This window comes from Apus apus, chromosome 4, assembly GCF_020740795.1.
Source record: "Apus apus isolate bApuApu2 chromosome 4, bApuApu2.pri.cur, whole genome shotgun sequence".
Classification (NCBI taxonomy): Eukaryota; Metazoa; Chordata; class Aves; order Apodiformes; family Apodidae; genus Apus; species Apus apus.
Window position 1 is genome coordinate 30,580,623 of NC_067285.1, and position 13,699 is coordinate 30,594,321.

The 13,699-nt window shown below is 41.2% G+C and overlaps 1 protein-coding gene across 1 annotated transcript in view; it reads right to left on the reverse strand.

Moving 5' to 3' along the window:
• The window catches only part of ANK3 (ankyrin 3), a 202,309-nt gene that overhangs the window by 117,131 nt on the left and 71,479 nt on the right, over positions 1-13,699 (reverse strand). The window contains exon 9 of the mRNA XM_051619726.1: positions 3,570-3,668. Within this exon, the coding sequence (XP_051475686.1) occupies positions 3,570-3,668 (99 nt within the window). The remainder of the gene's footprint in view (positions 1-3,569; positions 3,669-13,699) is intronic.

Genomic DNA, 13,699 nt, shown 5'->3' on the forward strand with positions numbered 1-13,699 from the left:
TCAGAGTAGTAAATCCTGGCCCTGTTAGTGTTTGGTCAACAACACAAAATGGTATCACCTGCATACTTATTTCAAGGTGAATTACGGACTTGATAAAGGAGAATCAAAAACTTAAGAATTTCTGTCTCTGAGCAAAAGACACAAGCCATTTTCAAGAGATTTTGTCCTTTCATATGGGTACAGAACCTTTGCCATTCCTATTTTAGAAGGTATTTTGTATTCCATAATCAGCATTTGCACTAAATAATAGTATGCTGTCCAACACAAAAAACTATTTTAATCAAACAAACACATCTGCTTCTTTCTGATCCACAAAAAATTCTGCTCATCTCTTTAAAACCTCTTAAAAAAAAAAAAAAAAAAAAGAAAAAAAGAAAAAAAAAGAGATCTCACATTTATACATCTGGTAACAAGATCCTTGCTTATTTTCACGTGCAAATCCTATCTGTTTATCAAGTTGTGTGTGCTCTCAGGATCCACACCTGCCCCTGACAGAACACCATGGGCCCTGACTGGCCATCCAGCTGATAAGCATGATTTGATACATGTAGCAGAAAAGACAGCTTTGGCTGCTCTTTGCCTTTTGTTGCAAAAGGGTATGACTGAAGCTTTTGTCATTCCGTATTTCCACAAGGCCATCCTATGTCTAGGACTCCAGCAATGCTCTGCCCTATTCTTGACCATGCAGATGTCTGCTGGGTTCAGTGAGTGTCCTTGGCAGAGAGACACACTACCCAGACCACAGGCTGGTCAACCCTTGCCAGGATGAGTCAGTGCTGCCAGAAACAAAACTTCCACTCAGGCACTAACTGCCAGAAAATGATGCTTCTGGTAATGCCAGAGAAGTGCAATGCTGGGTGACACACATACAGCACAAACAGGAGAAATTATGCAAATCTCTTCTGTTTTATGAAGGGAATGGGTGTTTGGGGAAACAGGCAGTCTCTGGGGGAAGCCAGAAAAAAACTCCACCACTTAGTGAACCACACTCATCCAGTGCCTTTTGCCTCACTGGGAAGCTCTGCCAGACTCAGGAGCTGTTAATGCTTTTGCCCTCTTCCTGGATCCTGTTTCCGTTCCAGCCTGTATTTTTAGTTACAAAAATTATCCGAATGCCTGACCCTGGAGCTTGTGATACAGAAATGAAGCAGATAATTAATTTTCTTAATTAAAAGTAAGCCAGTGAAGACTGATGCAAAGACGTCATGGAGAACCTCAGCCTTCTCAATGTCTTGTGTAGCTAGGTCCCTCATTTTTTTCAGGAGAGGGCTTAAATTTTCCTTGGTTGTCCTTGTTTCCCCAACATACCTACAAAAGTATTATTATTATTATTGTTTGCATCCCTGGCAAGATTTAATTCTATCCAGGATTTGGCTTTCCTAACCTGATTCCTAGCTGTTCAGACAATTTCTCTGTAGCCCTCCCAGGGTACCTGCCTTGCTTCCACCCTCTGTAAGCTTCCTTAAGTTTGAGCTTTTCTAGGAGCTGCTTGCTCGTCCATACCAGCCTCCTGGAGTTTTTACCTGACTTTGTCATAGTTGGGGTGCATCGCCCTTGGGCCTGGAGGAGGTGATCCTTAAATATCAGCCAGCTTTCATGGGCCCCTCTGCTCTCCAGGATGTTATCCCATGACACCCTCGAGCAGGTCCCTGAAGAGGCTGAAGTCTGCCCTCCTGAAGTCAAGGTTAATAAGCTTGCTGTGAGCCCTCCTTGCTGCTCCAAGGATCTTGAACTCCACCATTCATGGTTAAGGCTGCCCTTGTACTTAATGTCCCTCACCAGCCCTTCCTTGTTGGCGAGAACAATCTGGGAACCTCCTGGAGGCCCCTCCGGGCTGTCTCCCGCAGCTCAGCTCTCTGCTGCAGCAAGTCCTTCACCTGCTCACACTTCCGCAGGCAGGCATCCCCCTTACCCCAGCCGCAGGGGAAAGGTCCAGGCAGCCTCCACAGGCGGGGGTCTGCACAGCAGCCTCGCCCCTCCGCAGCTGCAGCCTGCCCTGCCCCGCTTGCCCGCCCTTTCGGCCGCGCTCGTGCCCGAGGGGCTCGTCCCACAGGAGCTGCGGCTGCCGGGAGCGCGCGCTTCCCGCCCGGGGCCGCCTCTCCAGCCTGAGCTCTGGACCCTCCGCTCCGGAGCCCTTCACCTCCGCGCCTCCGATGAAATGCCACAGTATTCGATGACAGCAGCTGGAAGCAGGGACCGGGAGAACAAAGTACCCCCCTGATGTAGAACAACAGGTTCTGTGCCACCTAAAGAGCCTGAAGGTGCACAAGGGTATGGGACCTGAGGAGATCCATCCACAGGTCCTGAGGGAGCTGGCAGATGCAGTTGCTAAGCCCATCATATTTAAGAGGTCATGAAAAGTAATCTCTTCCATATTTCCCAATTAGAAAAACAAACAAACCCAAAACAAAAAGTAAAAACAAAACCAGAAACATTTTACAAAAAGATCATGGGTGACTTCTAAAGGTAAAATGGAAAAAGAACTAAAGAAAAACACATGGAGAGAGTGAGATGATAAAGTAAATTAAGTCAGTTTCTGAATTTGCTACAGAAACTAAAAACACAAACATGCCTCAACAGTCTGGAGGGAATATCAGAGACTGCTGAAACACTAGAAAAACAAACAAATCTGTGGATACAGTAATAACTACAGAAAAAAAACCCAAACAAACAACAGAAACAATCTTAGCTTTTGTTTATAGTTATTCTGGTGGAGATTATACAGAATAATTTCAAATGGAAGATGGGTGGGTGATAAGCTAGTATTTTAGAAAAATGACAATTGTCAAAAAGTTACAAGGACACAGCTCCTGAAGGTTACCTTATGTGCACAGGATCATGTTGCAAAGACTGCCATGAGACCCCACAGCACCACTAGTTCCACACTTGCTTTCAAACATTTGAACTTTTTCCTTCTCTCTTTGCTACTGTCTAAGTAAAATATTCCTAAACTCTTTTGGTTGGGTTTTAACCGCAGCACTTCGATGTAACCATCTGCATTGAGCTTTTAAGTCACTCAGAAACTCAAGTCAGGTGTTGAGCTGATGGAAACCATTACTTCCCCTGGCACATTTGCTGACAAACCCAAGCCAGCAGCTGAGCACCCTCTCAGACAGAGACTGAGCTGCATGAGACTCAACAGCAACATTGTGCTCAGTGTCATTGCCCTGTGGATAATGAAAGGCAAGCACACACTGCAGTTCAAAGTTACTCTTTTAGCATTTGAATTCTGAAATATCTGAACTGAATTCTTGTCTTTTAGCATTTTCCTGTACATTCACCTCTACCCCCAAGCAGCTAGAAGAAGCTCCTACTTAAATGCTCTACAGAGAACATGGAAAATTTTTGGTTCTGAGCTTTGCCATACATGGTGTTTTTCATACACTGTTTTGAGAAATGTGAATTGCTAACATCCTACTGCAACTATTTTATATTTAAAAAAAAATAAACAAATGTAGTGCAGCTATGTTAGTCCACCAGGAAGATGAATGGTTTAAGCTGTACAGTAACTAACAGGTCAGAGGCAAGTGTTCCACACAGTCACTCAAAGCATTCACATTTAACCTTACCCTTGTTTTGGCATCAATTTTAGCTCCTCGATCAAGTAGGAGTTTGACCATATTTGCATTTCCCCGCTTCGATGCAACATGTAATGGCGTGATATCATTCTGTGGAAGAAAAAAACACAAAAGTAAATATACATATATCTTTCATGAACCTCACGATCAGTTTGGTCACAGAATGAATTATGCCCAATTTGGTATAGCATAACAGTTTCATTTCCTTGGGAGCACGAAAGCAAAGGGAAGCTGTATTTATCCACATATGTGAATTACTGGCCTGATACTTTGACATCTATATTATGAGGACAAACATTTAAGTTGTGGTTGGAGTTATAATATGATATGATGTTGCCTCAGTTCTCAGCTTTTGTATGAGTTAAATTTCTGCAATTTTACTGACTAAATGCTAGCAATTTAATTCGACTGTGGTTGTTTCTGAGCATGTGATGGCAATGATTCACACCCCACAACTTCATTTGCCTTGTTGGAGCCATGGAAAATAAATAAAACCATTACATCTGTAGGTCTAAATCAAAAGCAACAAGATGCCAATGCTATTTACTTCTGAATATTATCAACAGACTCTGAAAGCCTCATAAGCACCTTCGTTTCAGTTACACCACTAATTTCCTCTCCTGAATTTGTTCTTCTGATCAATGTAAGGGTCCTTCGAGTGAGACTGTGAAGACGTGCCCGTGCCTCTCTGAGAGGTGCCTGGCAGCCAGCAGCATGCAGCTGTGCTGCACAACCAGGACACTTGCATAACCAGTGCCTGCACACTCACATACACACACACTTTTTTAAAAAGATGCAGCTAGGATGCTTCTTCACGCTCTGATGAATCCATTATCTTGTGGTGTATGAAGGCCACGTCCTGTATTTCATCATACGGAACCAAGCAAAAATAAAAGGTTTTAAATAGAGCATGCAGCTACTGTATGAAGACAAACAGAATTTTAAAGAACACATTTCTGTGTATTCAGGGGCAGGACAAACAGCTGGCTATATAAAATCAGTTTCACTGCTGAGCAGAAAGCAATGTATTTTAGTGAGCGTGTGTCCTATGGTTGACTGAATTGGAAAGGCACCCATCACCTTGAATAGCTGGAGAGCAGCACAAGTGTATTGCCTGGCCAACAGACCATTTAATAGCGCTTCCTCAAAACGGCAGGTGAGTGGAGTGACAGAGTTCCAGCACTGATAGAAGATCCCCTCTCAGATGTGACAGGCTGACTCACAGCTTAATAATAATGCCGAGTGCCTAATCCAGCATGCCACAGTTTCATTTACACACAATTTCACTGTGAAGCTAATGCAGAGCTTCTAGAAAGTACTAATGAATATTATCACAGAGGTAAAATACAAATTATCAAGATGAAATGACAGTTCCTTTCTCCATTATTAATGATCACACTACAGCATCAGTGTGACTATTATTCCAAGGTGGCATCACATTTCTTTAAAAAACAAAACAAAAATGATGCTTAACACATTAAACTAAAAGTATACTATACCTAGTCCTCCCAGGCATGTAAAGCTGTGAGATTGCTTAATTTGCAATTTGTGAGTTGGTTTTGAAAAAGTAATTAATTCTATTTGACTGGGAGTTGACACTGGATATGAGGTCAGTATATTACTTTATCAGTCACAAAGAGGTTAGAAAATAGAGAAAAAACTACAAGGATATACTTTCTGCTTTTCCTCTTTCCCAAGAGGAAAGATGTTACCGAGGCCAGAGAGAGAAAGAGAGATTAATTCTACTTTTCTAAGGAAAAACAGAAAAGAAAATAACTTTCAGAGTAAAGGAAATAACTTTCATGACTTCAAGTAAAGGGTACTGTAGGTAATACAGACTGAAGAACCACCTTTCTGTGTTTGTTGGGGTTGAAGGGGAAAGAGGTTAACCTTGTCTAATAAGCCTTCATGGCCTGTTAATACATTACTACTAATAATTTACTGTATCATACACAGACTAGAAGAAGCCTTTTCTAAGCATCAATGAATAGAGGAGGAAGTGACAGTATTGCAAAAGGTAGGACAAATACTTATAAGAAGTCTGGTTCTCATTCATCTTGACACCAATCTAGTGCAGTACAGGGGAGGGTATAATCACACAAGGATCTGCACTTTGTACCTTATTCTTTGCCAGTCCAATTGTTCAAATCCCCTGTTACTTTAAATGAAGGAGAGTGGATGAATGAGCACAGGCAGATACACACCTCAAATTGAAAAGATGTCTCTTCCAGTTATTGGTTGAGGTTTAGGTCACACTGTTTTCAACAGGCAGGAAAAAGATAAACTCAGTTTTTGTGGTTAAAATGGAGTTCTGTTCAAATGACCTCCATATTTCTGGTTTATACTGAAACTAGCAGAACCTGATGGCTGCGCAGTTGTCTCTCAGCTTCTGAGAGGAGACAAGCACACTGGCTGAGAATATGGGGAAATTCTCCTGCACCTAGTAAGGACTGAGCTCACTTCTGCAAGTTGGAGAGTTCGCAGTCCATCTTTCCTCCATTCGATCACCTGTCTTTATGAAAAATATATACATTTATGGCCCCTAGGAATTTGAAAACTTTAGTTAAATTTGGTTGAAAATAGGCAGCAGGTTCACACTAGGAAGAGGTGGATTGATAAGAAGTGTGATTACTTCAGATACAGCTTTATAGGAAAACCAACTACACACAGCTATCCTGAAACAAGGAATTGAGCAAGAGGAATCATGCAGACCAAACCCTACATGCCCAGTGTCCTTATGGACAAGCTCCTTTTCAAGTTGAGCTCCTTTTTCCTGAGGAAATGAGCACTGCAGCACTCATTCTCTGGGAAGGAGAATGCAGTTTTCATCATACTCTACTAACCCATACAGACAGTTCAGCCAAAGAATTAAGAGACAAAGAAGAAATAAACACGTTTAGCCTTATTCAGTCGTAACAGCTCAGGGATACACAGAGGGGAAATGAAGGGTAAAAAAGAGAGGGGGTAGGTTTCTATTAAGAATTTAATTTTGTCACTTAGCTAGTTGAGCTTTTACTGGTAGAGAACAGTATGAAGTAATAATATTTGTGCGGGCTGAATAGAGGAAGAGATGCACTGCATGAATGTTTGAACAATTGTACACTGAAATTCAGGGCAAGCAACTTGTCTTCAGTCAATACTGTGTTGTGCCAAGGCTTAAAGAAGTATACCTAGATAAATCATGCATATTTAGCCCCTTTCCCTTCTCTCATTTGACATGAAAGCAAACTGAGAAGAAAATAAGCCTCAGACATCATCATTAATGTTTCCAGTGACAAAAACATAATGCAAGCAACTCAAAATTGAGTTGTTTGTACTTGTCACAAGAAACTAGAAGCAAAAAATGGCTTCATAATATGTGCAGCTTAGCTGCAGGTTATTAACACTGAAACTGTGGTATCAGCAAACAATATAGCCACCAAATGTAAAGGTCTGAATTCTTCAGTAAATCAACAGCATCTGCTGTCTTTTCATTCTATTTTTATCTGTTTGATCTCCTATAAATTTCTCCCTTTGTTCTTCAGATAGAATAGTAAATCAGGAAACTTTTGAAGATGTTTTTCTGCAGTAATAAAGCTGAAATGCCTTCCAAAAGTTGCCATTCAAAGATGTGATTCAGATCTAGAGTATCGGTTGGAGTGCTTCTTGCCCTCACTATTGAATGCTGGATAATGTCTCAGGTAGACATCTCAACTCTGAGATCCAACTTGCCATTCAACTTGAGAGTTAGCAAATTCTACAGGAAATGCATGCAACCTTTTCCTATGCCTGACAATACTGTGGGTGGTTGTTTTCCCTTTATTTCTATCCATTGCCTGCTGCAGTCACCACCCACTCACACAGGGCCTGTGCCTTTCTTCAGAGTCTCATAACATCCAGAAATAGGGTGAGTGAAGAGTGACCATCTTTTTCATTCAGTGGCTTTTGCTTGTGCCTGATCAGAAGAAGCACTAAGTTCTTTAAGCTGCATCTCTATATCTACAGCTTCACAAGAAAACTCAAAAACCTTAGAATTATGCTGTGCTAAGCAACAAGCCACCTACATTTCCCATCTGAAATGAGATCGGCTCCCCTCTTACACATGGTGTTATCCACAGTTCACCACAGTCAAGATTACTCAATACTATTACAAATCAGTAACACAAATGGTGAGGAAGTCAGAAAAAAATAGAAAAAAACCTTAAAACTGACAGAGTGCAAACACAGTACCATCTTGCAGTGTTATTTTAATGCATTTAGAAAATAGTTTCTGGTACAAAATGCTGTTCAATAATATTGTCTCTTTCTCCCATCAGACAGTCTGAGTTTACAAGCATAAGGATGCTAAGAATAAACAAGAAAAGTAACTGTTTTCACTTACAGTAACATATTTGGCTCTGAAGTGTAACTTTAAAAAAAGCACACACACACACAAAAGTAAAACTTTTGTAGTTGTGCTCCATTGTTTTAAATGCTGATTGGCTGGCAGATCATGTAGGAACTATGAAGAACTATTGCCAGCATCATGGGGACTTGGTATTTCTTCTCACTACCAAGGAGAGATCTTATCTCCAGCTCTGAGCTCTCTTCCCAGCCCCTTAAAAAAATTCACATCTTTGATTTAAAAAACAAACAAAAACACCAAAGGAATTTCATATCAAAATGTCCAGATTAATTTGGAATTTAGCAGGATTGTCCTCAGTTCTCAAGAGAGAGCAGACTCTGGAAACAGCTTAAAATTGACAAAGAATGTGTGAATAAAATAGAAGGTGAAAATCAGACTGCTAAAGCAGAAATTTCCTATATAATCTGGAAAATCCTTCCATCATTAGAGGTTGTTAAGGAAAGACCATTGTACTGGTTGGTGGTTGTCACAGACTGGAATTGTCACCAACACTTTATGGATATTACCACTACTACTAGTTCCTGAAGGTATGGAAGGATTGTGCTGTGCATGTGAAGGCTGTCATATGCAACTAGACAGCTACTTCTATACGTTGTATATGAAAATACTCAATATTGTCTCCTTTATTTTTTGTTCCAGAAAATGTAGTTCCATTTATGTAGTCCATTTATGTAGTTCCAGAACTGGAACTACAACACAGCAGAACTCCTGCAGAGAAGTCTTTTCTTGTACTAGCAGTTGGGAGGTTCATTTAGACTTGTATGGGACTTTCAGAATTTAAAGAAATTCCAAATAAAACATAAAAACACACAGCTGATGCTTTCCAGGAAACCTTACAACAGCACATAATTTTTCAGCTTTTTTATTATCTACTTAACAAGAGTCTTATATTGTGCTAATCTAGTTCTTGAATGCTTATATATTTATCTTTCTTCAGGCTTGAGATGTATAAAATGAATCCTAGAAGAAAACAAGAAAGAGTATAGCAAGGAGCTGTTATGGCAAACTACCACAAGGGAGCTAAAAAGATGTTTTTCTCTTGTGTTACTGTCACTTACATATTGCCTGCTCTTTTTGATGGGCTAATGGTATTCTGCTCCTCAGCTGCAGGGTCATCATTAATGCAATGTTGTCCTCACACCACCCCCTCAAAATTGCCTAATCCCTTCTCAGCCTTCCAGTAAGCAAACTTTCTGCAGGCAAGGCCCAATCCCAGTGGAACTGAGATCTCTAGAATAAGGAGTACAGTATATAAGGAAGGCTGTTCACAGAGCTGGATGCAGTTTTATGGCACAGTGACTATGGATTGTTTGCTTTGGCAAGAAAGATATGGGCAGAGGTCATCTTCATGTAGAGGATTCCCTTGCTACCTGAGTCTTCTCACTTGCTGAAATACAGAGTGGATGTGAAGGTCATGGAGGTTTCTTTCAGCTGTTGCTCTGGAAGCTGCAGAGAGCAATTTCTTTTTTTCCTTTCTAACCATTGTACTCATCAGACAAAGGTGAAGCTTCGATGGCATTCACCTGGACTAGACAGATCTTTCCACTGGAAGATAATGTCAGACAGAGAATTATATCTGAAGACTCTGCGACCAACCAAAAGGCTACCTACTTTTACCTAACTATAATTCCCAGAAAATAGAGAAACACTGACTTGCACTTTCTCATTGTTGAATTAGCACAGGGGCATCTGGACACACATCTCCATCGCAGCTGGATGGGAACAGCAGCAGGTAACACTGCCTGCCCTCCCTGGGCACTGCTCCTGGGGGTGCCTGAGCGAGACCTCAAGGGCAAAGGGTGAACACCCTGCAGGGGGTTGATTTATAGCAAAGGAATTTTCTTGCACATGATTTCCTATGTATAATCAGACTGCAACGGAAACTGGTTTCTCATTCCTTCCAAAGGCAGTTACTTGCTTTAGTATGTACCTAGATATACCTCCCAAGTCCTAGCCATCAAATTGCAAGGCAGTCTAGAGCAAATTTGAAGGGAGCAGTAGAAATAAAGAAGAAATCCCTCTGTGACCTGTCCTTTTTCTCAAGCACCCTAACCATCTCCAGGGTGAAGATGACCTGATTCTGGTAAAGAAAGTCAAGGCCACAGCATGAATCCCTGCAAGAGGCACCAGCTCCAGAAACAGCAGCTAGGATGGGAGCACAGCAGCCTTCCATACATAAGATAACTTGGTGGGTATTACTTCTCCATACTAATACTAGGCTGGTAGTTCCTGAAGATGGGAAGTAGATACCAGAAGTATTAAAATTCTAGGCAACACACCAGATACTGTTTGATTCAAAGGCACAAGTGGGTGATGAACAGGATTTTTTTTTAATTATGATAATTACATTTTCTTGTTGAAAAAAATTGATCAAATAGATTGACTTAAAGGCTTTTGGCCTTCTTTCAGTTTGTAACTAGCGTTTATCCACACATCTTCAGCATCAAGTGCCATTGCAAGCTAAGAGAATGGTGTCTGGAATTGTTGCAATCCTTCAAAGCCCAGGTAGCACCTGCACTTGCATGTTAATCTGGCTAAGAAAGGAAACTAACTTCACTCTCAGTTTCCTTTATTCTCTTCCTCCACTTCTTCAGCCCATATGTGATTGGCTCCCAGTTCAACAAGAGTGAAATTTGGTGATCCAATGACAGGATTTCTTTAGCTTTGAAGGGTTTCAGAATGTAAAAAGGTATTACAGAAAAAGGATGATGAATAGACATAAAATGACTGTTACTTCTTCTATGCATACTCTGCCAGTAATTTTGACAGGTTTATTGCTGAGTTTGAGCCCAAGGAGTCAAGCAATTTGGAATGAGTATTTTTCCTTCATAACAAAATGGCAATCATCCAAGCCCAGTAAGTAGATCCTGTTTCACTTGGACTGAGGTTATGAAGGTTTCTGGAGCTGTCTCCCTGTAAATAGAGTCAGAGACATCACAAGCTGATTAACTGAAATTATCTCCATCCATCCCACAGGGAACTTTCCATGTTGTGCCATCTTACCTGTACATGCAGTAAAGCTAGAGAAGAAAGCACAGATATAGAAATGTAGTTCAATGGAAGAGCTGGCATGAAAACAGTTGCTGGGCTGAAAAAGTGCAAACCAAAAGCAGGTACAGATTCAACCCTCCAAGGCTCTATGGTCAGCAGGTACACAGGCTGGCAGACACTGTAGCACCTGTAAGAGCTCCTGGAGCTATGCCTATTTGTCTTACATGCAATGAAAGAAGGGAACAAGGGATTATATGACAGCTGAGAGGTAGCCAGGTGTATACTAGCGGGGGGTGGGGGGAGCAGCTGCTAATGCATATCACTGGGGACGTCATTTACTTACAGTACAGCACCACTGCTCACCTCCTGCCAACACACCCAGAGCCATTATTAAGATCCTGTCTTTCCCTGCCTTCATTGCTGGAACCTCTTTCTTCTCTCAGGCCTCTCAGAAATGCACTGAAAACACAGCAGCTGAAGAGATGCCCTTGCCACTGGTCTGCCCTCCTTTTTCTTACATCCTTTCACAAGCTCCTCTTTACACTACAGTCAGCTGTGCCCATAAGGTTCAGAGCCCTGCCTTCATCTTACATCTCCATTCACATTTTCTCCAGCCTTTCCCACCTTCATACACTAAGTGTGGGAGCAAACTGATCTTACAGTTGTCTTCATGCTGCCCCCTCCACACAAGCATCTTCTGCTACCGTAATCCTCTGCTCTTGTTCAAATCTCTCTCCAGAACATACTTGTCTAGATTGAGAGATAGACAAGTACTGTTGATTAATTTTTAATGAGAACAAAGAAAGAATGTTTGGAGATTTGCAAAAGCACAAAGTGCATTTGACACCCTCATTCTACAGTTTGTTCTTTGTACTTCTGAAAGCTACAGTGTGTACATTCAGTATTTTAGTTGCGTTACAGCCATTCCATATCTTTGCTCTGTTGCTTGTCTTAGATTGTCAAGAACCCTTCCTCCAGAGGAGAGATTACACACAGTGAATGTTGTTTACAGAAATTAAAACAAGAAGCAATGAGGTGGCAGTGGGCAGGTTGTACCTGTGTGTCATTTTTAGTACCTGTTCTAGTAGTTCCTCTAGTTGTTTTGCAATTTGGACAATCAAGGATCAAGCAAGGGCTCTGTTACTTGGTGCTTACAGTTGTACTTTACACTCAGCTTGTACTGGTGCTCTGTTTGTCTACACAAATTCAGCGCTCTACCAGAATCTGGCTTATCTTTCTTTGTAGTGCTTTCATTACCCACAGTCTGATAAGCACTAAAGAACAGAATTCAACTCCGTATTACTGCTATTTATGCTACAATTCCTTCTGTCACAGCCACTTTATCTAGGTTTGCAACCACCATACAGCAGAGACGTGCTCTGCGGCTGTCCCCGTCCAGCTATCCCAAGCACAAAGAAGCCGCACAGTGCTGAGTCACAGCGTCAGCCCCCTTGCTCTGTCGGGCTGATGTTCTTGCCTCTGCACCCGCCCGGTCACCCGAGCAGCCTGCCCCTCTCTGCTGCTGGCAGCAATGCAGGGAAACCCTGACACTTCCAGATCTTGAAAAGGAGGAGAGAATGGCCACCTTAGTTTGCATGTGTCCTCCATCAGTGCCCCTAATCCACAAGGCAGCTGCTGAAGCCTGAGATTTATTATTTTATCAAACAGGCACAGGCAGTTGATATTTACGTGTACTGGTACTAAATGCTGCTCGTTACTAATGTGTAGCATTGCTAATCCCTAATCTTATTTCTGAGGGGGCTGAGCCAAAACTCCATTCTTCTTCGTTGCTCCTATGATTAGAGCCTGTCAAATACCGAATGCCAAAGGTTATGACTGTTTGAAAGGCTTTAATGCTCTAATTTGGTCAACTTAAAGGACTTGGGAGTAAGAGGTCAACGTTTTCAGTGAAAGCAAAGTCCCAGAAACCCTTAGCACCCAAACACACTCTTAGCTTGTGAACTTCATGTGGATCCAACTTGGGATCCTTCTCTCGCCAATAACATGAAATACATGTAGTGATGAATGTGATTTGAAAGGATCATTTGTAGGGGATATATGAGCATTGATCCTTACCTTCGATACTCAACCATCAGCTTGACCCAATATCTGCTAGTACTCTTCTCACCAGCCATAGTGGGTACCAGATCATGTCTCATAAAAGCAATGTTTAGCTTTGAGGATATACCTTCAATAATAAACCACTGAATTATGCTATGTTGAATGAATAATGGCCTGTACCAACACTTACAGTGCACCTGCACTCCTCTTTACAATTTAAGGAAAACCTGCTTTTGTTTTTGTTCAAAATTTCTATTTTAAAAAAATACCCTTATTAATCACAATCTCCAGAAAAAAAACAATGAAACTGTTCAGGTTTTTTTGAGGGGTTTTAAATGGGAGAAGTCCTATAAGTAAAATAGTAATTTCTATGCTAAATAGAAACACTATTATCATATTGTTTTCATGGGTTTGCAATGCTTATCATAATCACTTACCTGCATGTAAAAATGTTCCTTAACTACAGAATAATTTGGTTTTAAATATACAAACTATCTAAACTAAAAGAAAGTACTACAGTGTGCTTTTTGCTATTTGGCAAAGGCTCTAAGCAGTAAAATGGTACTTTTCCTCTTGTAAAAATAACAAACACAACACATTACAAAAAACCTCTGAAAAGGAGCTGCTGAATTATCCTTGCCAAATAATTTCGCTCATAAATATCATATTGAATGTACACTGGATT